A 27,618-nucleotide genomic window follows, 5' to 3' on the forward strand; every position below is an offset into this window, starting at 1 on the left:
CTAGCATACAAGTAGGTCTACAAATGAATGTAACAAAAACGAAAGCCATGACCAATTACATAAGATCAGCTATAAAAATTGAAAATGACTAATTAGAATATGTCGAACAGTATAATTACTTAGGAAAATTAATTGGATTCAGTAGAGACAGAAACGATAAAGAAATTGCGAGAAGAATAAAAAATACGTGGAACAAATATTGGAGCTGCAAGGAGATATTTAAGAGTGATATACCTATAATACTTAAGAAGAAAGTTATGGAATCATGCCTTATTCCATGCCTGACATATGCATGCCAAACATGGAAATTTACAAATAAAACAAAAAACAATATAAATACATGTCAAAGAGGAATGGAACGGAGCATGCTAAACATTAAAAAGCTACACAAGATAAGACACACAAAAATAAGATCAGCAACGAAAATAATAGATGCACTAAGCTACGCAAAAAAACTAAAGTGGAAATGGGCGGGTCACGTGGCGCGCCTCACAGATCACAGGTGGACCAAAACAGTAACCACATGGAGAGGCCCACCAGGCAAGCGCAACAGAGGCAGACCGTGTACTCGATGGGATGATGACATTAAGAAAATCGCGGGTCCACAATGGATCCAAATAGCTCAGGATAGGGAAAGATGGCAAGTCTTGGAGGAGGCCTTCACCGAAGAGGGTTCCTGATACATAAAAATTATACATAAAGTAATAATAGTTGAATAATAGATTAAGTAGTACATAATTCACTGTAGTTGTATAGTAGTTGTATAAGTTAAGTACAGGAAAGTTATAAGGCTTAAATAAATAAATAAATAAATAAATAAATATATTGCGAGGCTACTGTAAATACACCTATTTCTTCAAATTTGGCACGAAGGGATTCCCGTGACCCAAGTTTATATATCGATCGCACAGCTCTTTTCTGTAGTATAAATATAGTTTCTATATGAACAGCTCTGCCCCATAACAAGATCCCATACGACATTACAATATGGAAGTATGCAAAATAAACAAGCCTAGCAGTTTCAACATCTGTTAACTGTCAATGGTTTCGGTATCAATTTCGCTGGGCCGAGTTCGAATCCCAGCTCGCAGCTCTAATTTTTTAAAGTTATGTGCATTTCAAAAATCACTTGTACTGGGGTAAATTCAACAAAAAAAAACGCAAGCCATAAAACGGATACAGAGTGTATATTCTAATTTGGGCATTTCGGAATGAGAGCCTTATTCGTAATGTGCTCAGGCCGAGATTGCGAGTCGCAGGTTCAAATCTTGTCAGTTCCAAAATTTTTAAAATGCATTTAAAAAATTTAGTTCATTAATTTGGTATTTACTGTAAGTGTAGGTAAAAACATTATACCATCCTCAGAAGTGTAAATTATTCATTGTAAAGTCAATATCTCTTTGAGGATGCTCAGGTTTCGGAGTGAAACGTGCGTAGAGGGTACATTGCCGAAGATCTGTTTGGTGTGGAATATAATATAATATAATATATAAGGATTGAAGAAATTATAAATTACACCACACCGATTCTCCTGCTTTTCGCGGATTTAAGCAAATTAAGCTTAATTTTTCTAATAGGCTACTTTTAGATGGCCGATTGGCGCAGTGGTACCGACCCCGCTTTAGGCCGTGGGTTCGGTTCCCACTATTGGAACATTTTTGTGTGATGAACAGGAATATTTTTCAGTGTCTGGGCGTTTATCTGCATTTTATGAGTATGTATATTATTCATAAAAATAATCATCAGTCATCTTAGTACCCATAACACAAGCTACGCTTACTTTGGGGCTAGATGGCGTTCTGTGTGTTGACGTATTATATTTATTTATTTTAATTTTGTATCCTGGAAAAATACACAGAAATTCTCAATGTGGTCTGGAGGAACATTCGTATTCTTAACACAAATCCTTCCACACGTGCCAACAATGCAACCAAAGGACTTATTCATCGCGGGTAACACCGCGGGGCGCAGCTAGTGTAGTAATAAGTATCTCAAATATGCAATCGCCAAGTATGCAAGCCGAGACTTGTTTGTATGAACTCAAGTACATCAGCATGAGGTTTATAAAACACAGATACGTATAAGCGGTTTAGCAAACGCACACATAATAATGTATCAATACCTTTTACCCAAAAAAAACCCAATCGCAAGGTATTGACCTTGCGATTGGGCATCCTTGATCTGTGGGATTACTGCTAGCGCTTCATGCATTTTTTTTTTTTTTTTAATATACTACGAAGTAAGCGAAGCTTGTGAATTATTATGAACTAGATGTGCCCTGCGGCTTCGCCCGCGTAACTTTGGGAGGCAGCGTACTGCTACATAGTCTACACCTATAGAGAGAGTCATATATGACATTTTCCGTGCGAGATTGCCCTGCGTGCGTACAAAAAGTTTTAAAACTGAAATTGAAAACGTGTAAAACATGAACTGTTATGAGTTTGACCGTTACAACCTGCTCCGTCAACAGTCCGGTATAACTACATTCTATATTCTAAAATTATATTTATAGAAAGGACGATAAATACATGAATAAAATATTTTTGAATTTGAATTTAATTAATAAGTTCTTAACAAATGTATAGAGCTAAATGTGGGTAGGTTAAAAAAAAACGTAAAATAAGAGTAGGTACAAAATATTTGTGTACGCGTCAAAACTTTGCATTAGGTATACTCACAGATGGTTTTTTTGTTAGATTAATAATTTGTACCTAAGGTAATATTCATAAGCTTCGACCTACATCTTAAGAAGCTTTCGCTTGGTTGTCGGATCAAGGGTGGGATACAGAAGGCAGCAGTCCTTGAATTGGCGCGTATTGTGAGGAGGTTCCTCACTCTGGAGCCCTGACCGCCGGTTGATTGGGTACTCAAAAGCTTATATTTCATAATATATCATGGATTTCCTCAAAAATGTTCGGAATGTAGTGAACTACTTTAATGATCATTTGTAATACTCATAACTTTCATAGCATTCTCTTGGCGTAGTTACGCCTAGTTTTAGTCGGATGTCGGCCATTTTCCGAATATTGTTCAACATTGAAATAAGAACATAAAGAATTCTCATTATTGTATGCAGTGCATTGTTTCCATATACATACACATACAGTGAAAACGCAACGCGAACGTTTTACTTTACACCCGCGGAATGATGCTAGGTCACAACTGTTTTCCCATTTTATAGTGTGCGCTTAGAACATAAGAGGTAAAACAATTACTGTCGCTCTTCCCCCCGGACCGCCGTGTGGCTTAGACGTGCTCTGAAACCTTATTTAGTAATTATTTTCGATTTAAAATTATAATAAGACCAAAACAAATAGTGCACAAAAATAGGAGTACAGAAAACGTAAGGAGGTTTCACTTACTTCGTGCGCACCGACATACCTACTCCGCGCGTCATCTATTATAGCCGTGTGAGTACATGACCCGCTTTATTTGCTGCGACCCTGGTACTACAAGACTCCGACCAGCCATGTTTTAAACCTTCTAACGCCATCTATCGACGCAATTGGAGCTTCTTCTGCTTGATTACATAGCCCGCATTGCTGGATGCGACCCTAGTACAACAAAACCCTGTGCAAGGATTTTTGAAACTAATAAACGACCAATTTGACGCAGTTTGAAACGTCGAACTTCCGCCCCTCTGCAGTGCGCCAGCGGCTCTTTTACACTCGTTCATAGCAACCAACCACCTGTTAATTAAGATTTCTACTACATGTCCTGAATGTCGTTGACTTGTGGGCCTTAATTTGGTGTAATAGGGCTTCTTTTAGATTATACTTTTTACATATTATACTGCCAACATGGATACATCACCCAACACGAAGTATGCTCTACCTGATGATATAACACCACCGAACTTTGTTGCTTTCCGCAACAAACGAGGGCGGGATAGTAATCTCAGTACTGAATTTGACGAATTTAAGGAGGAAATTAAAAAGATGATTTCGTCCTCGTTTGCTGAACAAGCTAGTGAACTAAAAAAAAATTATTATGACACAAAAAGAAATACAACAATCTAATCAAGCCATAGAATATTCAATTGCCTCAGTCACCGCTCAAAATGAAGAATTAAAAAAAAAAATTGAGCTATTAGAGTGTAAGATGAAGGAAGATAAAAAGTACATAACAGTTCTCGAGGAGAGAGTGGAGGACCTGCAGAGGTCGTGTAGAAAAAATAATCTTGAAATGAAAAATGTGCCTTTAAAATCTAATGAAACAAAAGAAGACCTTATAGAAATGGTTACATGCTTATGCCAAAATATAGGGTGTACAATTGAAAAAGCTCACATTACGGACATCTACCGAATTCGCGGAAAAGGAGATAATTCCAAAAGCACCCCTATATTAGTGGAAACTTCATCGGCGATTTTAAAGACAGAGATACTCAAAATGTGTAAATCCTTCAATTTTAAAAACAAATCAAAGTTGCGCGCTAAGCATTTGGGTTTTCGAAAAGATGAAGAGACTCCTGTTTATATTTCAGAACAATTAACAGCCAAAGGGTCTCGCCTATATTTCCTCGCACGAGATCTTGCCAAATCTAAAACATATAAATTCTGCTGGACGGCTTTTGGAAAGGTCTATGTTCGTAAAAATGAAAACTCACCCATTATTCATATAAGTAGTGAGGCTCAAGTGCACCTTCTCTTACAAAAATGACTACATTATTATTTTACAGTCAGATATTATATTGTGTTCTTTTTTAAATTTGATACACAAACTGTTTTTATAATTACACCTTTAATGTTATACCTATTCTTTAACAATACAACTGTTAAGCGCATGTATATTTCGCAAACAGATAACATAAGGACATATTTATATTTGAACAAAGAATTATTAAAACAAACCCAAATTTTTACTAAATACACAAAAACACTTCATAAACATAACACACACATCACCTACACTGTTACACACCGCATTACGCACTTCTTACTCTATATTATTTTAAAATTAAAATTTAAAATTATTTATAGCCACCGAAATATTTACTATACATTATTTTTTACAGGCAAAATAAGTTCGTTGTTATTACTGTATTACGCCCATACGTGCAGATCAAAGTCTGAGTTACCTCATTTTTATTTTAAATCTGAATATGGATAGTCAGTTTAATAATGTGCAGGAAATAGATAGTTCTGATATATCGTATTCTAGTCTGTGTGATGTTAGGGATCTACATAACTTTTTACAAATAACAAATAACGATACTACATTTTTAACACAAAATATAAGGAGTATTTATAGTAACATACATGACCTACAAATTAACCTCTCAATGTTAAACTTCGAAGCAGATGTAATTATTCTGACAGAATGTTGGCTAAATTCTAAGAAAATCTTACCAAGCGTACAGGGGTATATATCTTTTGCTACCACTAACCACTTAAATCAAAATGATGGTGTTGTGCTCTATGTTAAAAAATCATTAACAGTTCACGCTACGGAAATTAAAATATCTCTTGCGTCCTGTTTACAAATTGAACTAGATAATAGCATCGTTCTTGGTATTTACAGGTCTCCCTCCAACAATGTTGCTGACAGTTTTATTGAATCTTTAAACAGCCATTTGGAAAACTTAAAAACTCATAAAAATATTATTTTAACAGGAGACATTAACATCAACATTATTCCTAAAATCTCGGACCAGACTTATGAACGAAATAATAGATCTAATTATTTAAATATGCTATCTACTAATGGTTTCTCACCTGGACACGTTTTACCAACCCGTGATGCTAATTGTCTAGATCACTTTTTCTTAAAACTCAATAAAAATTCTATATCGGCACATGTAGCAGTGCTTAATACAACTATAACTGATCACTCGACGATTATTCTAAGTCTCAGAAATTCAAAATTAAATAACAGAGCTCCTAAAACAAGAATTATAACAAACTTTGAAGATGCTTTGAAAACTCTAATAGAAAAAAATCTTTCACTTTTACTGTTTTGTGATAACCCTAACACCATAATTCAACAGCTAATAAGCAAAATAACTGAGTCAATACAAGAAAATTCTAAAACAGTTATAGCACCAAGAAGCAAACGTATTATCAAGCCTTGGATTACTCCAGGCGTCCTCCGATGCATCAGAAATAGAAATAAAATGCAGCGAAAATTTAAACTAAACCAACATGATGAAATTTTAACTATCACATACAAACGGTATCGAAATTTTTGCAACAATCTAATAAAAAGACTTAAAAAACAATATGATAGGGATCAATTAGCCAAGTCAGATAATAATAAAACGCTTTGGAATAATATTAAAAGAGTCACAAACTTATCTCCAACGAAGGTGGATAACACTGCCCTTCTCCGTTTTAGACATTTAGCAATTGATTCTGTTAATCATATTAACAATTATTTTGCAAGTGTAGGTAAAAACCTCGCCAAAAAAATATCTCTGACAACCATCTGTTCACAATTTAATTTTCCAAATACAACACCACATCCTCCACTCTCGTCTTTTGTTCTATTAGCCACGTCAGTTGATGAAGTAAATGCGGTGCTTTCGGGGCTTAAATCCACTAGTGCCGTCGGTTGGGATAACATTCCTACTAGTTTTTTGAAAATGGCCAGAAGCGAGGTGGCCCCAATTATTTCCCATTTGTCCAATTTGTGTTTTGAAAAGGGTATTTTTCCATCCCCACTCAAGCAAGCTATTGTAACGCCAATTTACAAGAGTGGTGCCAGAGACGATGTCAATAACTACCGACCAATATCAGTTCTTCCTTCTATTTCGAAAATTTTGGAAAAATGTCTGAACTTAAGGCTGGTTAAATTTCTAGACAGATTTAATTTAATATCAGAAAACCAGTATGGCTTTAGACGCAACAAATCGACCGAAGACGCAGTATCTGATCTAAGTTCTTTAATTGTAGACCAAATTGACCAGGGTAAAAAGTGTCTTTGTGTTTTTTTGGACCTAAAAAAGGCATTTGACACCGTCTCTGTCCCCAAACTTGTAGAAAAACTGGACCTTGTAGGAATTAGAGGTACACCTTTGGAATTATTTAAGGATTATTTATGTAACCGAAAGCAAAGGGTCAAAATAGGTGAATACGTTAGTGATATGGCTGATATCACTTATGGAGTCCCACAAGGAAGTGTCCTGGGGCCAACCTTGTTTTTGGTCTACATAAATGAACTGTGCGAAATCAAGCTCAAGAATGGTCAGGTTTTCTGTTACGCTGATGACACCGCCATAGTTTTTTCTGGGCATACTTGGAAGGAAGTCCAAGAGACGACTGAAAATGGACTGACCATGATAGCTAATTGGCTTAGCGCGAATTTACTTACACTTAACACAAACAAAACCAATTATATATGTTTTTCAATCAAAAATAGTTCTCAACCAAAAAATTATTTCAGTATTAAGATTCACAAGTGTGGTGATCTTTCTTTTCAAAATTGCTCCTGCCCTACCATTGAAAGGGTATCCTCCACGAAATACCTTGGTGTTATCCTCGATCAAAAATTATCTTGGTACCCTCAGATAGAATTAGTAGCAAATAGAGTCAGAAAGCTAACATGGATTTTTAAAAAGTTGCGAGCTATTGCCCCAATAGACTTACTCAAAAAAATTTATTTAGCTCTGGCTCAATCCATAACAACCTACTGTATACCTGTATGGGGAGGTGCTGCCAAGACCAGATTTATTGACGTTGAAAGGGCTCAGCGATATTTGTTAAAGGTCATGCATTTTAAGTGTTTTCGGTATCCCACTAACTCATTATATGCCCTTAGCAATGTCCTAACAGTCAGACAATTATATATACTCTTAGTAATCTTAAAAATTCATAAAAAACTACACTTTGATCCAATAACTTTAAATAAAAGAACAAATAGTCGCATTGTCTCTACAGTTAACACAAAAACAGCCTTTGCCTCTAGGCAACTAAAGAAACAATCTTGTCTGCTGTATAATAGAATAAATAGAGTTTTGAATATTTATCCACTGAAACTACATGACTGTAAAAAAACAGTAACAAATTGGATAAAGTCATTAACGTACGATGAGACAGAATCTCTCTTCCTGATTCTAAAGTAAAAGCACACACATAAACACACACACACACACACTCAAACACTTACACACACACACTCACAAATTTGCATGCTTGCATGATTTTTTGTTTAGATTTTGAAAAATTCTAAACAAAAAAAAAAAAATATAAAATTATAAAATGTATTAAATTGGTTAAGTCATGTTATTAGTATATGTGTAAACTTTATATGGGAAAGAGCGAGACCTCCAAATACAGGTTTTTTCCAAACTTAAATGGAGGTCTTAGCCTATTGTTTTGTAATGAAATTTAGATAACAAATAAATAATTTTTCATTTTCATTTTTCATTTGTCAACTGGTAAAATGGTATGAAGCGACTAACCGTCTATTTGAGAAACCGATCTAAAGTGGATTGGTTTTTTATGCTTCAATATTAGTCGTGTACACGGTTTCTGTATATTCTTAATTCTGTGTTGTTCAAATTGTGAACCGGAAAGTTGATGTGATGAATGCTCTTTTTTTAAATTTTAATAATAAATAAATAAATATACGACATTACACACATCGCCATATAGTCCCAAAGTAAGCGTAGCTTGTGTTATGGGTGCTAAGATGACTGATGAATATTTTTATGAATAATATACATAAATACTTTTTTCCAGTTGTGGGAATCGAACCCACGGCCTTGGACTCAGAAAGCAGGGTTTCTGCAAACTGCGCCAATTGGCCGTCAATCTCAATATATTACAAACTCTTTTTTCTGAATTAAAAACATCATTTTAAGCTTCATTTTCTATGCGTATATACATTTTCATACAGTATTAAGGATAATACTCGTATATTATTTCGGCAAAAAAAAACATTTTGAAAAATAATAACTTGATTTGAATTTATTGACTTCGCCCATGAGTAATTTCTTCATTCCCAATCCGATTTGTAGTTAACAGTTTACAGTTGTAGTAAGATATATTAGAATATTGTATAGAGAGATATATTTTCTATTCCGGACTAGAACTAGACTTCGTCCGTGAGGTATTTCTGTATTCCTAATCTTAATTAAAGTTAACCTTTGAGAAATATTACATAGAGACATAGATGTTTTATTCGGAGGACTGCGCCTATGAGAAATATCTGTATTCCCGATCACAAAAAAAAATACATACGTACCAGATGTTTTATGGTGTCAAAGTCGCGGATAACCACTAGTCAAATATGTATTTATTGAGATTCATGAGAAAGGCCTTCTGCTAATATTAACCTTGGTTGACAAACACTTCTAAAATCATAGTTGGCATTGCAAATATTGGATTTATTTTAGCACTGCTTGTATTGATCTTAGATTACGCTGAATTTTTAATTCTTTGGAACTTGTTTACGTCATTTCTTGGCAGCATTTTGACACACCAAAACTTTTTCTGTTAATCTGAAGTTGTAATATCAAAGTTGTCCGAAATTACGCAAAGTTTCAGTCGTATGCCGGTTTTTGAACATTGTTCAAATTTTTAACCGGAAAGTTGTGCATAGATATCCCTATCCCTACTAATATTATAAATGTGAATGTAAGTTTGTTTGTTACGCTTTCACGCAAAAACTACTTAACCGATCGTCATTAAACTTTGTACACATATTCTTGGAAGTGTTAAAAGTAATATAGGATACTTTTTATCTCGACATTAAGCTCGGTTCCTTTGGGAGAGGGGTTGAGTGTTTGACGATTTTACCCCATAACTCCGACAAATTATAACCGATTTGAAGAATTATTTTTGTACTATACCTCTATAGTTTATAATATGTGTTTAATTTTGCCCAAACTGTGGTTGGAGATAGAGGCCAGAACTACTCAGCGGACAGCAGCAAACTCCTCATTTAAGGCTTAGCGATACTAAATACCTTAAATTTTTTCAAAATCAAACGCAGACGAAGTCGCGGGCAACAGCTAGTCTTATATATTTAAACGAGCAATTCTTGTATATATAATTGAAATCTCGGAATCGGCTCCAACGATTTTCATGAAATTTAGTATACAGGGGATTTCGGGGGCGATAAATCGATCTAGCTTGGATTGGATATGGATTGTATTTGTGTTTTCCGGTAATAAACGATTTGGTGCAGACGAAGTTGCACGGGTCAGCTAGTAATATATAAAAGTTAAATAAAGCTTAGTATGATCTTAACAATATTATATCTAGAGTTGAAAAGTGGTTAGAGAGTCGGCCACCCTTTCGGAGAGACCGAATTCGATCCCCGGCATGCGTTTAATTTTTTCAAATGATATGCGTTGTTCATTTAAGGAATTATAATATCGCTTAAAGGCGAAGGAAAACATCGTGAGAGTTCTCCATTGCATGCCTGACAGTTCTCCATAATGTTCTCAAAGGTGTGTAAAGCCCATCAACCCGCACTTGGCAAACGTTGTGGGCTAAGGCCCGTGCCCTGTAGTGGGCCGGTAATAGGTTGATAGTAATAATGATGAAGTTATCTAGACTTTAATATTATAAATTACTTTTGGTATGTACCCAATATAAATTTGTTTTTTTTGAATTTTATAAATTTAAAATGCATATAAATTTTTTTTGGAACCGACAGGATTTGAACCTGCGATTCTCGGGCAATCGCGGCCTGAGCGCTTTTACCAATTAAGCTACGGCTCTCATACTTTGTTTTTTTGGTTTGTTAAGATGACATACTAATAGCACCCGCAGCCGATTAATGTCCCACTGCTCGGCACAGACCTCATCTCTAATAGGAGAATGACGGTTTTAGAACAAATACCCACCACGCTCCTCCAATGCGGGTTGGTGGGCTTTAACGACTATCACCACCATGGAGTGAAAATGACCGGGACCGACGGTTTACGTGCTCTCCGAGGCACGGGGGCTGACACCGCCAAGTTCCCATCTCCGGGCTGGTACCGAAAAATTTCTAATAGAAAATACACAATACCTTATATAATATTGCCTGACCTAGGATTCGAACTCACGACCTCGTTATCCGTAGTTGAACATGCTAACCACTAAACCAAAGAGGCAGTATGAGTTATGTGATGTTGATTACATAAGTAGCAGTTCTAATATATTCATCACATATTCGTGATACAACTTTCATAAATCGTAAATAGTATCATTTAAGTTTTATGAGGAAGCTGAAGAGGTAATTTTGTATAAATTAAGGCAAGACCATGAAAAATTTTATTAGTTATTTATTACTTGGATTAAAATTAAATTAATTCAAAATACATTTATTTCAAATAGGCCTAATATAAGCACTTTTGAAACGTCAAGTCTGTCTGTTTCTAGAGACTCTACCACCAGTTCGGAAGGCAGATCTACCGAGAAGAAGCCGCCAAGAAACTAAAAGTTGCTCTTTTAAATATACTTTACTTTATGAGTCAACCTTATAAGACATTTATATGTTGTAAAAGGACTGTTTTTTAGAATTTAAATACTTAAGACGATAAGTTTTTGGTAAGAATGCATAATTTTTGATATTATGACCAAAAACAAATTAAACCAACCAACCTTTAAATATAATAGTTATATTTATGCAACTGCTGTCCCTGACTTTTTGTAGACATTATTAAGTTCTACAAGTTTTTATAGCACTCAATCAAATATATCTCATCGTTAAGGCAGAGTTTTCGTTCGACCTTTTTTGTGATATATTCTTTTCAGTTATCAGGATAAAGAGTCGCAGGTTCAAATCCTGTCGGTTCCGAAAATTTTTATATGCACTTTAAATTTATAAAATATATAATTCCTCCAAGTGTGGGTGAAAACACTAATAATAATTATAATTATATGAAAAAGCAATGTGTCATCTCTTGTTTAAAACTCGTCTCATTGTAATATGGACCTTTGAAAAAGTAGATCGAAACTGCAACGTTTCCTACTAGATGACGCTACAGTCGCTATAAGACTGATGTGAAAGGCATATACTAATTTCGGCATCGACGGTACGAGAGCCGTAGCTTAATAAGTGAAAGCGCTCAGGCCGCGATTGCCCGAGAGTCGCAGGTTCAAATCCTGTCGGTTCCGAAAATTTTTATATGCACTTTAAATTTATAAAATATCAGGATAAAATTTAGCTTATGGCAATCACAAATAATGTGGCTTTATATTGGCGAAAGAATTTTTAAAATCGGTTCTGTAGATCCAGAGATTATCCTTAACAATCTCACAATATCGCAAACTATACTTCTTTATCTCATTTTGACTAGCATAGAAGTATAGATACGAGTATGTCAAAGTCAAAGCCAAAGTCAAAAATATCTTTATTCAAGTAGGCCCGGCCCATAGGTGGCACTTTTGATGCGTACATAAGAATTACGCGGTAGTGAGATGATGGCGATAACAACATTCGTTAACTTAAAACTAAAGCTACGAGGGTTCCAATCGCGTCCTGGTCTAAGAAGAAGCCCACAACAAACTTAGCCGGTAGTTTTTTTTTGTTATTTGTTACAATGTCATTTTAAATTATTAGAAGAGCAACCTGGTTAGAGCAATAATTTACACCCAAGCTTTTTTATCTATTACCTAGTCCTTTATACTATAATAGGACTTTTCTATAAGCTCACGTTTAATACAAACTTTGAACTTTTTAAGAGACATCTCCAAGATGTCAATTGGTATGTATGGACTACCTACTGATTATTATGATGCCCACCCTAGCGGTTATCCATGCTTTGCTAGCGTGTTGGACATCATAATAATGGTGGTTTAACAAAACCCTTCTAATTTAGAGAGATCTGTGCCTTGTATTATTTATTTATTTATTTATTCCCATCTTACATTTTTGTCATTACAGGAAAAAGTTATCCTAATACGACAATGCAGCATGTTATGTAAATTTTAATAATATATATAACTATAGTGTATATGATAAAATCCAAATCGCTATATTTGTGAGTTCACTCAGTAATGGGCTCATAATGACGATGGGATAAATTAGTACATAAGTGGTTCTACGCCGAAAAAGACGCGGGGATAGCTAAATTCAAAATTCAAAATTCATTTATTTCAAGTTGGCTTACTTAATAAGCATTTCGACATCAAATTGGTGCAGTGAGCAGAGACAATGCTTTCTGAGTCCAAGGGCGTGGGTTCGATTCCCAAAACTGGAAAATGTTTGTGTTATGAACATGAATGTATTTCTGTGTCAGAGTGTTTATCTGTATATTATAAGTATTTATGTATATTATATTCATAAAAATATTCATCAGCTATCTTAGTAGCTATACACAAGCTACGCTTACTTTGGGGCTAGATGGCGATGTGTGGAATTATTCGTAGTATATTTATTTTTGAAACGTCAAGTTTGGATGTTTGTAGACTCGGTTTAGAAAACAGATTCTACCGTGAAGACGCCAGTAAGAAACTCAGCATTTGCTGTTTACCAACGTAACATTTTACAATCATTTTTCTGTCTTGCGGGACATAATAGTGGGGCTGTCTGCTCCCAAGCTACCTTGTCATTAAGAAATTCATCAATTGTATAGTAAACTCGCCTTAATAAAATCCAGTACCAAATAAAGTTTAAACTCACCGTTCTCTGAGCACTGGATCCAACCCGACGGTCGGTTCATCCAATATAAGCAGTTCTGGTTCATGGACCAACGCCGCAGCGAGTGAGACCCTCCTCTGTTGTCCTCCAGAGAGGGTCTTTATTAGCCTCCCTCCACTAGGCAGCTCTAATAAGTTGGTGAGAAAGTCGAACTGCTCCGCGAGCTTCTTCATCTTCATACCGTAGATTCTGCCGAAGTAGTAGACTGCATCCCGTACTGTGAACTCTGCGACTAGGGCGATATCCTGGTTTAAGAAAAGAAAAACATTTTAATCCAAAAGATGTGGGCTGAAAGCTGTGGGGCAAAATTTTATTGTGGGCTTCTTCTTAGACCAGGGCGCGTTTAGAATCCTCGTAGCTTTAGTTTTAAGTTGACGAATTGAGTTATCGCCATCAACCCACATCTATGTCATATATTACATTACATGTAAAATATGATATAGATGTGTGCTGCGCCGGGGAGGTCGGCAAAGGAGGCGGCGGAGCGAAAGAGAGAACATTATCACTCCCCTCTCGCTGGGGACGCACTAGGCGCCTCAATGACCTCCGTCGGCCATGAGTTGGGTGGCGAATTAAAGGGGAAGTTTGTCACCCGACTATTGACAGGAACAGAGGATTCGCCAGCGACCAGGCCATCGACGATGGGACCCGCCATGCATTGGGGGTCGAAACATTGGTGAGAATGCAGTGAATACGCAAGTGAATCCCGTACTCTCAATTACAGGTCTGTCGAGGGACCCACAGAGTTTTTAGTGGGTCCAAATACCACATAACCAATCCGTTTATTTTATTTTTGTAACATACTTTGTGCATCATCCACTTTCCACTTTTTTATCGGCTTCGCACGTTCAGGTTGTCTTTAAAAGATCACTTATGATAATCTTATTACTGTTTTCCTCGTTTTTTTCCTATTTTGTTGTGTTGCAATAAAGTTATACTATTGCTTCAGAGCAAATCTCTGTCCAAAAAAAGGGGGGGGTTTTCAATCGAACCAAATACCATGGGACCAAATACACTAGCTGTTTAACGCGGTAATGTTACATTGGGCACTCGGATAACGCTTGTTGTAAACTCTTTAAGAATATTATAGAGAACTCTAAAGACATGATGTTTTCCTTCAGCGTTAAAGCAGTTAATATTAAAAACGCACATTACTCCGAAAAGTTACAGGTACCGGGAATCGAACTCGAGATACGAAAGCCTAACAACTAAGATACATCGCTTAACATTCCACCCAGGCCCACTAAAGGGCGAGGGCTTCTCACAATCAGAAGAGGTTAGGGCCGCTGGCCCAGTGCTGATTGGTGAACTCCACACATCTTTGAGAAAATGATGTAGAACTACCAGGCATGCATGTTTCCTCACGATTCTTTCCTTCACCGTTGAATAAACTAATATTTTAATTACTTAAAACGCAAATCACTTTGAAAAGTTAGAGGTGCTGGGATTCGAACTCGGCCCCCCGATAGCGAAGTCGAGCTGCTACCCACTGGCCCATCACCGCTTCCACCGCTTAGGTAGCATTTAATATTCGAGTTAAATATGGATAAACAAATAGATACAAAGTTTCTTGATGTCAGAAGGAGAACAACTTTTTCTTTTTAAACCTTTAAAAATGTTATCAGTCGAAGTCAGAATGTCGAAGGCGCTATTTTTATTTAACTTAAAAGCCTTGGTGGTGTTTCTTTTTTTAATCCAAAATAATAAAAACCTAGGCCGGTTTTACGGTAGGCGATTAAAACTGGCGCACTGTACATCGTATAGGTACATATCATGTGTCATATTCATGTTTTGTTCGTATGTAGTGATTTGAATGTAGGTTTATAATAATTTAACACCAACTATTTGTACTCACTCTTGTTATCCTAATTCTAAGGTTGCCTGGCAGAGATCGCTTCTAAGCGATAAGGCCGCCTTTTGTATTCTACTCCAGTCTTTTTTCCTAACTGTGTAGTGTACAAATTAAGAGTTTAAATAAATAAATTCATAAATAAGCGACAGAACCTTGCGTCAGCAAACTCATTGGTTGTTTTGTTGATTGCCTTGTTTCGCTTGAATCTACTAAAAAGAGTAAAACACTAAATTATTTTGATCTTGATCTTTTAACCGTGTTAATCAACCATTTCATGGTCTATTACTGGCTTAACTAGATATCAATACGTAAAAAAAACCGGCCATGTGCGCGCCGGACTAGAATACAGAGGGTCTACACTTATAATGCAAAAAATCTGTTCATTACTTCTTAATGAAAAGTACGTTTTAAAAATATAAAAAAACATGTGTTATAAAATAAATAATAAATAAATATACTACGACAATACACACATCGCCATCTAGCCCCAAAGTAAGCGTAGCTTGTGTTATGGGTACTGAGATAGCTGATGAATATTTTTTTATGGATATAATACACATAAATACTTATAATATACAGATAAACACCCAGACACTGAAAAACATTCATGTTCATCACACCAACTATTTCCAGTTGTGGGAATCGAACCCACGGCCTTGGACTCAGAAAGCTGCGCCACTCGGCCGTCAAATAAAAAATAAAAGCAAAAAATAAAAGCATAAAAATAAAAGCATGCCAAATAAAAAGAGATTTTCTTTACGAAAGCATGTTTATATTATTTTTTTAACAATTAACTTTACACTTAAAAGAAAAGAAAATATTGTTTTCTAAAGTAGAGCAAAAGTAGATTTTACTCCGCCGGGAATCGAGGCATCGAATCGCGAGTGTATAACCTGTTTCAACCAAAATGTAGAGTGGCTTATGAAACTTTAATACTGTGAAAAAACCGGCAAAAAAGGGTCAGTTCTTTGCTGAGTACTTATTTAAAAGTTTATTCTAATTTTTTCCTCGCTAGTGTAATGAAAATCGTCGTATGAAACGCGTGTGGTACATTAATTGTTATACTCTCGGCTTTCTTAGCGCGATTGCTTCTAGCCTTGCCTAATACCACCTCGACTGTTAAGTGCAATATAACCATACTTGATGCATAATCTACTATTAAATTACAAGACCGGTATGATAACATACTTTAGTTTAACGTGCCTAGAATTTAACTGCATTCACAACTTTATTTATTTTAATTTCATCGCTTCATTGGATATTTCATTTTTCGTTAATTATAATAAAATGTGTTAAGACTTACCTGGGGCATATACCCAACTCTGGGCCCTGGAACTCCACTGCCTTTCTCGCCCGGTTTTCCCCCCAAAACCCATACCTCCCCGCTGTCCAGTTTCCGTCTACCGACGATGCAAGACAGGAGTGTGGTCTTGCCACAACCGGATGGACCTAGGAGGCCATATCTGAAATTAAAAATTCATTTATTTCAAGTAGAATTACTGAAGTACTTTTGAAACGTCAAGTCTGTCTATTTGTAGTGACTCCCGCACCAGTTCGAAAGGCAGACTCTACCGAAGACAGCAAGAAACTCGGCAGTTGCTCTTTTTCAACTCTAACCATTTGCATTTTAACATCATATTTCCCGAACGTTGGAACCGATTTTGAATTGTTTTTTTTTTGTTTGTAAGCTGAATGAGTCAAGAGTGTTCTTAGCTATCTTTGATAAAAATCTGTCCAAGATGGCCGCAGACTCTGAATGGCGGATTCAATATTAGGTTGAAATAATATCCAAATAATATACGTTTAATAATAAACGAGCGTAAAACTCTCCTATTCCCTGTGCCGTGCTTTGGCAGGTGGACACCTAACTTTTATCCTTTGTCAAGGTATGTACTCGGGGGATATAATTTTTGTTTCCTGCTTAGCTTGCCATGCCAGGTTAAACAGTAGCCTTTGTTACCCTCAGTCTTTTCATCTAATTCTATGCCATAATTCAAGTAGAATAGTTGTTTATTTAGGGCGTAAAGGAAATACAAACAAATAAAAAACCAAACGCACTTTCGCATTTATTTATTTATTTATTCATAAGACACACCAGCAATTAATTCAAATTCAAATTCAAATTCAAAATTTCTTTATTCATGTAGGCCTATCACAGGCACTTATGAAGCGTTCATACATAAATGTTTACATAATTGTAAGGGGATGGTGATAACTTCGTTCGCCAACTTAAACCTAAAGCTACGAGGGTTCCAAACGCGCCCTGGTCTAAGAAGAGCCCACAACAAACTTAGCCGGGTAAAATTTTTTTTTTTTTGTAACTACATTCATAAAAAAAAAATTATGTGTAAGAATTACAAAATCTGTCTAGTGCCATTACAATCAATTATAGGTGTATACAGCATTATCGTTGTTATCTTCGGTCACAACTTGAACTTTGAATCGTTCTTACCTATATTATAAGTGTGGAAGTGTGTTTGTTTGCAATGGCCAATATATTGATTGATGGGTTGCTTAGGACGTAAAGGAATGCCTTTACGCCCTAAGAAACCCATCAATTTGAATTTTTGCATAGAATTATTAGAAAGGACGGTGAGTAAATAATGCATAGGCTACTCTTTATCCCAGTAGAAAAAAAGGTTCCTACAGGATTTGTAAAACCCGTAATAAACGCGAACTAAGCGGGCTTCACGGGTCTCTGCACACAGTGAGAAGGGGTGAAGGCTGTAGTCCACCACGCTGGCCTCATGCGGATTGGTGGACTCCAAATACCTTTGAGAACATTATGTAGAACACTCAGGCATACAGGTTTCCTCGCGATGTTTTCCTTCACCGTTGAAGCAGGCGATATTTTAATTATTTAAAACGCACATAACTTAAAAAAGTTAGAGGTGCGTGCTGGGATTCGAACTCGGCACCTCCAAAGGGAAGTCGAGCTCCTGCCCAATGCGCTACTATTATTAGGTGGGATTTCTAAGTACTCACATGATACCCTTCTCAACGGTCATGTCCAAGTACTCCAGGACAGGTTTGTAGTCCGGTTTATCCTTCCGTCCATAGTACTTGTACGCCCGTTTGACAACCACGGCCGGGGCCGCCATCTTGTTAGGTCAGTCACTCACTACGCCCGCATTGTTTACTTCTTTTTCTGTAACAAAAAATAAAGATATATTATTATTTGGCAGCGGTTTTCGTCCGCTTTGTTACGGTTTGTTACAATTTCTTTCGTTTCGTTTTCGTTTTAAGATGGCGGGTTTAAGGTTGTAATGCCGTTTTAACCTAAAAGTGTCTAACTTGGCGGTTGTGATGTCTTCTTGTTTTTTTTTTTTATCTTTATAGACGCGCGCTTGACTGCAATCACACCTGATGGTAAGCGATGATGCAGCCTAAGGTGGAGCGCGCTTGCCTAGAAGATGCCTATTCACTCTTGATTTGAAAGGTACTGAAGGTACTGTGCATCCGGACCATATAATTTCCAGACTCTATTAGACAATTTTTTTGTACATTTATTCCACTACAAGTTAGCCCTAGATTGCAATCTCACCTGGTGGTAAGTGATGATGCAGTCTAAGATGGCAGTATAATAGCCATAATCCTAATCGGTTTCTAAGCGACATCGCACCTGAACATTATATCGCTTAGCCTCCCACCAGACCTTATCAAAGAAAATTCAGAATTTATAAATTCCCTAATTGCCCCTACCGGAAATCGAACGCGGGACTTACTACTTAAATTCACACCGTTACGCCAGGGAGGTCGTCAAATGTTCTTCTTCGGAAAAATAAATGATAACAATATAACTTCAAAGTTTAATAAAGTTTTGGCCTAAACTACAATCTAAAGTAGATGTACACATGTGTGTTTGACGACCGACTGGCGCAGTGGGCAGTGACCCTGCTTTCTGAGTCCAAGGCCGTGGGTTCGATTCCCACAAATTGGAAAATATTTATGTGATGAACATGAATGATTTTCAGTGTCTGGGTGTTTATATGAATATTAAGTATTTATGGATATTATTCATAGGAATATTCATCAGTCATCTTAGTACCCATAACACAAGCTACGCTTACTTTCGGGCTAGATGGCGATGTGTGCATTGACGGAGTATATTTATTTATTTATTTACACAGCCTTTTTTTTTAGTTGTAATTAATAGACCAAGGAGATGGCATATCTAATGGTGACTGGAAAATACTCTACTACTACTCAATTAAAATAAAATTATATTATCCTAAACTTATAGAAAACGGACTGTATTTTTAGATGTATAAACAAACTTCAACTGAGCTATTAGTTTCATATTTATATGTAGTTTTATTATCTCAAGGAAAAGTAACATTTTTTAATTAGAATCTCGCCAAGAATAGAATTTACAATGCCAATGAATGCTTCTGGTGTTTTTAATGACATCAAAGATTCCTTAAGTTTTCTATCGCGTTAGAATTTACGAACTATTCATTAAAAACTAGCTGTTGCCCGTGACTTCGCCTGCGTTTGATTTTGTTTTTTGATGTGGCGTTCTATTCTAAAAAAATTTAAAATACTCTGTCCGCTGAGAAGTTCTGTCCTCTATATCCGACCACATTCAGATCTACACAAAGTTTGGGAAAAATTAAACACGTAATATAACCTCTATAGTACAAAAATAATTATTTAAATCGGTTATTATTTGTCGGAGTTATGGTGTAAAATCGTCAAACACTTTCATCCCCACTCCCAACGGAACCGAGCTTAATGTCGGGATAAAAAGTATCGTATATTACTTCTAACACTTCCAAGAATATGTGTACAAACTTTCATGAGGATCGGTTAAGTAGTTTTTGCGTTACAGCGTAACAAACAAACTTACATTGTCATTTAAAATATTAGTAGGAATGTTGGTATTAATGAAATGAACATAATGTACGATATTATGCGCCTACCTACAGCAGGGAATATCAAAAACATTTAATGCATGCATCATAATTTTACTTCATTTGAATTTAATTTTATTTGAAGCTTCATTTTAGACGGCCTACTGGCGCAGTGGGTAGCGACCCTGCTTTCAGAGTCCAAGGCCTTGGGTTAGATTTCCACAACTTGAAAATGTTTGTGTGATGAACACGAATGTTTTCCGGTGTCTGGGTGGTTATTGTACATTATTCATAAAAATATTCATCACTCATCTTAGTACCTATAACACAAGCTACGCTTACTTTGGGCTAGATGGCAATGTGTATTTTTTTTTTATTACCTGCTTATAAAAAAAAGTATAGTAACGTCTGGGAAGACGCACAGTGTAGAAACAACAGTTCGCAATGCAGACAAAGGACATGTCCATCTAATATAAGAAACCTGTACGGATGAACCAACTTTATTTTTAATTTTCCAGTTACAGTTTTTTAGAATTCTTAAGTATAGTCTAAAAGTATATGAGCGAAGCCGCGGTGGGAAGGACTTATAGATAGACATGCCCCCCCCCAAATATTTTTGCTCAAATAATTATTCGAAATAATTTATGCCCATATTACTTCGTTTAGCTCTCTTTTGTCGAAGAAATGGTTAAAATTGGTCCAGTACTGTGGTAGCCTATTGTATATTAGTAAAGATATAGATATAGATTTAAAAAAATAACACTTAATTAAAAAAAAATTGTAACACTGTCAATTAATAACCAGTGCCAATTAATTCACAGCATTATGTCATATGGAATTTTACTTTGGGGTAATGCTGCTGATATTAGCACTATTTTCGTGTTTGTGAGGGCTGTTCGTTCTATCTATAAAATGGGTCCGAGAGAGTCATTGAGAAATAAATTTAAAGATTTTAAAATAATGACAGTGTATAGTCAGTACATATTTGAAAATTTAATGTACGTTCATAAAAACATTTCTAAATTTAAGAAAAAATGTGACTGCAATAATTTAAACATTAGAAGTAAGAATAAAGTTACAGTGCAATATACTAGGTTACATAAAATTCATAATTCGTTTAAAGGAAATTACATACAATTCTACAATAAACTAACAATTGACATCTTAGAGATGTCTCTTAAAAAGTTCAAAGTTTGTATTAAACGTAAGCTTATAGAAAAGTCCTATTATAGTATAAAGGACTACGTAAACGATAAAATAGCTTGGGTGTAAATTATTGCTCTAACCAGGTTGCTCTTCTAATAATTTAAAATGACATTGTGAGATGGTGATAACAAAAAAAAAACACCCGGCTAAGTTTGTTGTGGGCTTCTTCTTAGACCAGGACGCGTTTGGAACCCTCGTAGCTGTAGTTTTAAGTTTACGAATGTGGTTATCGCCATCATCTCACTACCGTGTAATTCTTATGTACGCATCAAAAGTGCCACCTATGGGCCTACTCGAATAAAGATATTTTTGACTTTGACTTTGACTTTTGACTTTGAGATTTTGTTTATCCAGAAAACGTGACACCAAGCGTTTAAGAGTAGTATTCGATGCCACCTAGAAATTGAGTATAGTAAATTGTTTAATAAAGTGGCATTCTCTTAGCTGTTTTTGCTCGCTACCATCTAATCGACGACCTTCCTGGCGCAACGGTGAGCGCTGTGAATTTAAGTATTGTAATAGGTTCGATTCCCGGTAAGGGCAACATAGGAAATTATAATTCCTGATTTTTTTCGGGTCTGGTCTGGATAAAGGCTTTGGTCGAGGCTAGTTACCACCCTACCGACAAAGACGTGCCGCTAAGCGATTTAGTGTTCCGGTGCGATGTCGCGTTAAAAAAGATTAGGAATATGGCTACCATACACTATAACAGGTTAGCCCGCTACCATCGATTGCATCATCACTTACCACCAGGTGAGATTGCAGTCAAGGGTTACCTTCAAAGGTTATTAGCAAAATCCTATTATAATATTAAGGGTTACATGAACGATATAAAAGCTCGAGGGTGAATTGCATTAACTTCATAGCTAATTAATTATTTGACTGTGAGATGGTGATAACAAAAAAAAATAACCGGCAGTTTGCCGTGGGGTCTTCTTAGATCAAGTCGCGTTTGAAACCCAACTAGCTTTTAACAAGAACTTTAAAAGTAAATTTGGATTTAAGAACCAAATTAAACAATATTTATTGGCCAAACAGGTGGAATTCCAAGAACATGTGGCGGAGTCATCTTTTCTCTAGAGACAGTCTGTATACTTTACTATACTTTACTTTACCACTTAATAATTTTATCACTATTATATTACACTGTGTATCTTAATAAGTTTATGATATATGTACGTTTTTATTTTCAAGTTTATATAAATATATGTTACTTTAGTTTATTATTATTATTGTTGTGGATTTATTTAGTTAGTTTTTTTTTAAACTAAGCTTAAAATGTGGTCAGTAGATGGCTACGTATTTCCGTGGTACAAGGTGTTACCTGGTACAAGGTGCCAACTGAAAATCAGCGCTGTATGCTCCCACTGGCGCATGCAGCACAATGCTGAGCTGGCACCTTTTTTCTAGGTTGTGCCACACATAACATATGTGGTGTTGTGAATATTGTAATGTGTGGCGCAATGTAAAAAATAAATGTTTCTTTCTTTCTTTCTTTCTTTCTTTCTTTATTTTTAAGTTGACGGAAGAAGTTATCACCATCACCGCACAATAATCGTAACATACAATAGGTAGGTATATATGCAGGCTTCATAATTGTCTGAAATTGTACTGTTTTTTTTTTTTTAAATTATGTGACTGGCCAGTGAATCACATTCAAGAATTCCATCCACTTCAAATAGGTTTTAGTGCAAAATCTATAGAAACTAGGTCGTATCAATATAAAACCTGTTTGCTTGTGTGTCCCACAAACTCTTTCCGTGCCCACACATGCACACAAATGTGTTCATAGAATCGCAGATTTATGTGTGTGTTAAATTACGTGGTTTTCCAATGTTTTATAATGTTTGTTGACATTTGAACGACAGACTGACCCAGTAGGTTTTTTAGTGTGTCTATTTATCCAGGCTAATTCAAATTCAAAAATTCTTTCCAATGTAGTTCTATCACAGGCACTTATGAAGCAAAAATGAAAACATATGTGTATGACATATATGTTTTCATTTTTGCGATGGTGATAACTACATTCGTTAACGCAAAACTAAAGCTAAGAAACGATTAAGAGGGAGTCATATAAAGAGTGATGGACTGTCAAATGTTTTCTAGAGCGTTCAAACAATGTGTTAAAACACATTTAATAAATCGTTATTACTATACGACAGATGAATTTCTTAATGACAAGGCTGCTTGGAAGCAGGCTCCGCTCTCATCTCTCACAAGATAGAAAATTTTAAAGATTGTAAACCGTAAAATGATATTTGAAAACGAACAATCAGCTGAGTTTCTTGTCGGCTTTTCTCGTTGAAATCTAACTTCTTAACCAGTGGTAGTGTCTCTGCAACCAGCCTGGCTTGACGTTTATTTATATGAAGCGCCTACCTGTCTTCTTGAGCTGTGTTTAACGCCTTTGGTTGCCTGGAAGAGATCGCAATGTAGCGATAAGGCCGCCAAATTGTATACTTCTTGTTAATTTTTTATTTATAACTTTTCTATACGTTTATGTGGTGTACAATAAAAGTGTACTACATTAATTAAATCACAATTGAAACTGGAAATAAAAACCAAAAATAAAAAGTAACAAATTTAAAAATAATAATATCATTTATTCATAGTATTAATTGACCAATCTTATGGTAAATTGAAACGCACCGCCTATAAACAGAGTAAGGCTTTGCCGGGCATGCCAGGAACATGTCCTGCAAAGTGACGCACGCCCTGTGTCCATCAACCTCAGGCGTAGATGTCTAGCATCATTTGTCTGTAACTACACCGGCCATCATATCTTTCAGAGCACAGATATTCTGCGGTATTAATAGCAGAAATAAACATGGCTTACTTACACATACATACAAATAATACTGCTTTAAGGGATGGTAGTAAGCTTCCGGTTCAAGAGCTTTAGCAAACTCATGTATCGCCGTGTGTCGACAGCATTGGACAACAGACCCTGACGCAATAGTTACGTGCTGTCGGATGACCGGAACAGTTGCGTCACCGCTGCAGACCAGCCGGCGAAATGGGCAAGTGGCAAATGGCCTTCTTATACGACCTCAAGATCTGATCTCTCGTAAACATTCTATTTCTTAATTATGCGGTGTGCTGTGCACCGAAGATTAAGATCGAGAATTTGTAACTTAACTGTAAACGCTTCGTTATGCTCAGTCTGGTATTAAGTGCCGTTCTCGTAGCAAGTTTGAGATTAAAAGTATACATAAAGACATATATAAGTATACAGTAAAAGCGGCAACGCGGTGGAATGCACTCCCTGATGACATTCGACGCTCTAAATCCCTAGCGATTTTTAAAAGTCATGCAATGAGGCACTATTAGTCACTATAAACATGTTAATATTATATGTATGTGTATTTAAGCATATATATTAATATATATTATATTTATATAAATATTTATATACATTATATTGCGATTTCCCGTCTCTCATTGCCTTATTCCATTAGTTAAGGTAGCCTGGAAGAGATCACTTTTAGTGATAAGGCCGCCTTTTGCATATAATTTATGTTAATGTAAGTGTTCCTGTGTTTGTTTCCTTTATTGTGCAATAAAGTTGTTTAAATAAATAAATAAAATAAAGACATTTATTTAAAAATGAAACATTTTGTGAGAACACTCATATTAATACATTAATTACTTTTTTGTGAGCACAAACGTACGGAAGCGATGAGTGAATTTTAAATGTTCAATTTTCCATTTCAATTTGCACAATACATAATGTTACATTTATACTGCAATTTATTATATATTTTTGTTTTTTCACTGATAATAGGTTTGTTATGATATCAGCATAATATCGTATTGAGAAAGTGCAGAAAACCTTTCTGGGGTATATGCTTTTATAACATGCGAAGGTTAGATTTACCTTACATAGGTTTAAAGAACGTATAAAAAAACATTAAATACATCAAGGTTGACATACTATTGATGAATTTCTTATTAACAAGGTTGCCTAGAAGCAAGCCGCTTCGCTTTCATCACACACAAGATAGAACAATGATTCTCATATTGTAAAATTCTGTTGCAAAGGAGCAACTGCTGAGTTAATTGCTGGCTTCTTCTCGGTAGAATCTGCCTTCTGAACCGGTGGTAGAGTCACTACAAACAGACAGACCTGACGTTTCACAAAAGAGTATGTGCATTTTAAGGAATTAAAATATCACTTGCTTCAACGGTGAAGGATAAATGGAATGGAATAGGTGCAATGCTTTCAACAGGAAATATTGTGAGACGGACATTTTTCATGTCAAAATTGGCACTTTTAGGAAAATTATGGCAAAATAAGTATTATAAGCTTTAAATTTTAATTATAATTTTTTGTATAATTTTCGCTTGGTAGTTGTTGTGGTAGGTACTTATTCTTAAGCAATTGTGGTTAATGTTATCGTATATGTATAACTAACTTGTGAAAAATTCAATGGTTTTCACCTCACCGAATCGGTTATTAGAGGTTTTAATATCTTAAAACAATCTAGAAACAAATTGGAAGCGCTACCTTTAGCCAGGTCCAGTTTAGGTCCAGTTTTATTTCAATACGTAATTCGCGGCCGGGCGACACGCTGCATTTTTCTTGCTCTTTGCGTTTCTATACCCGTCGCAACTTCTAAGCGATAGGTTCAATTTAAATATTTTAAAAAGGAATTTCAGGTATATTATCAAAATTAATATTTATAAAACTATTTATTTCGATAAGGATTCATTAATATCATGATGGGAATGTCAACATCTTACAATTATACCAGTGTTTTGAAAGAAAAATTATAAAAAAAGTAGTTATTGTGACTTAACCGTAACAATTAGACATATAGCCTCGCGGATTCTATTATAGATAATCACGGTTACTTTAAACATATATATATGTATCATCAATTATTTTCGCGGCGTACGCCAGTAAAACTGTAAGTCGGAATGACATCTTTAGAAAACATCGTTATATTTCAGTCAATTTACAGAAAACTATAGTTCTAACTTTCAGAGTATGGATGTATGGATGGACGACAATACACACATCGCCACCTAGCCCCAAAGTAAGCGTAGCTTGTGTTATGGGTACTAAGATGACTGATGAATATTTTTATGAATTATATATACATAAATACTTAGATAATACATATAAACACCCAGACACTGAAAAACACTTAATGCTCATCACACAAACATTTTCCAGTTGTGGGAATCGAACCCACGGCCTTGGACTCAGAAAGCAGGGTCGCTGCTCACTGCGCCAGTCGGCCGTCTAATGATGGTTTTAGTGTATATTTTACTATAGCTATCTGTAAATTGACTGAAATATAACGATGTTTTCTAAAGATGTCATATCGACTTAGAGTTTTACTGGCGTACGCCGCGAAAATGATTGATTGATAAATATGTTTTTTTATATGAAAATGATTGATTGATAAATATGTTATAAATTTTACAAACTGAAGCATTTAAGGAAAATTAAAAATTAAAAATGATGTAACCATATAAAAACTCTTTACTAAACCAACTGTCGGAAACGGGTTTCGACGTATTAAAAATTTGATATATGATTACCACCATTTTTAATAAAGGAGACTTAAATAATCTACCTTACGTGTTAAAATAATTGTAAAATAATTAACCTTTTATTTATTTTGTTTAATTATTTGTTAGCGTCATAAATATAAAAATATAATTATTAATATATCCTTTTTGTTCTGGGCAGCGTAACTAAGTTGGTTTATAATGTGTTAAGGTACTTATTTGTAATAAAACATGGTTATAAAATTTTGTTTTATTCACATTCATTTTGTATCTCAACACATTATTTGAGATTTCTTGCTTTGAAAACTCATTAAATTATGTCGAAAATGAAAAAAAAAAGACTCATCATCTTCTGATGATCTGATGATGGTCGATATGCTATCGACCCATTACCGGCCAACTACAGGGCACGGGTCTTCTCCCACAATGAGCAATGGCTAAGGCCATAGTCCACCACGCTTGCCCAAAGCTGATTGGTGGACTCCACATACTTTTGAGAACATTATGTAGAACTCTCTGACACGCAGGTTTCCCCATGATGTTTTCCTTCACCGTGGAAGCAAGTGATATTTTTACTACTTAAAACGCACATAACTTAGAAAAGTTAGAGTT

General features: G+C 35.6%; 1 protein-coding gene across 2 annotated transcripts in view; it reads right to left on the minus strand.

Moving 5' to 3' along the window:
- LOC120634408 (ABC transporter G family member 23-like) overlaps positions 1–27,618 on the minus strand; it is a 93,243-nt gene that overhangs the window by 30,977 nt on the left and 34,648 nt on the right. For both annotated transcript variants that reach the window (XM_039904942.1, XM_039904943.1), the window contains exons 2-4: positions 18,413–18,575; positions 16,731–16,890; positions 13,558–13,820 (exon numbers count right to left, since the gene is read on the minus strand). In XM_039904942.1, the coding sequence (XP_039760876.1) occupies positions 13,558–13,820; positions 16,731–16,890; positions 18,413–18,528 (539 nt within the window). In that variant the 5' untranslated portion in view covers positions 18,529–18,575. The remainder of the gene's footprint in view (positions 1–13,557; positions 13,821–16,730; positions 16,891–18,412; positions 18,576–27,618) is intronic.

The sequence above is a fragment of the Pararge aegeria genome, chromosome 23, assembly GCF_905163445.1.
Source record: "Pararge aegeria chromosome 23, ilParAegt1.1, whole genome shotgun sequence".
NCBI lineage: Eukaryota > Metazoa > Arthropoda > Insecta > Lepidoptera > Nymphalidae > Pararge > Pararge aegeria.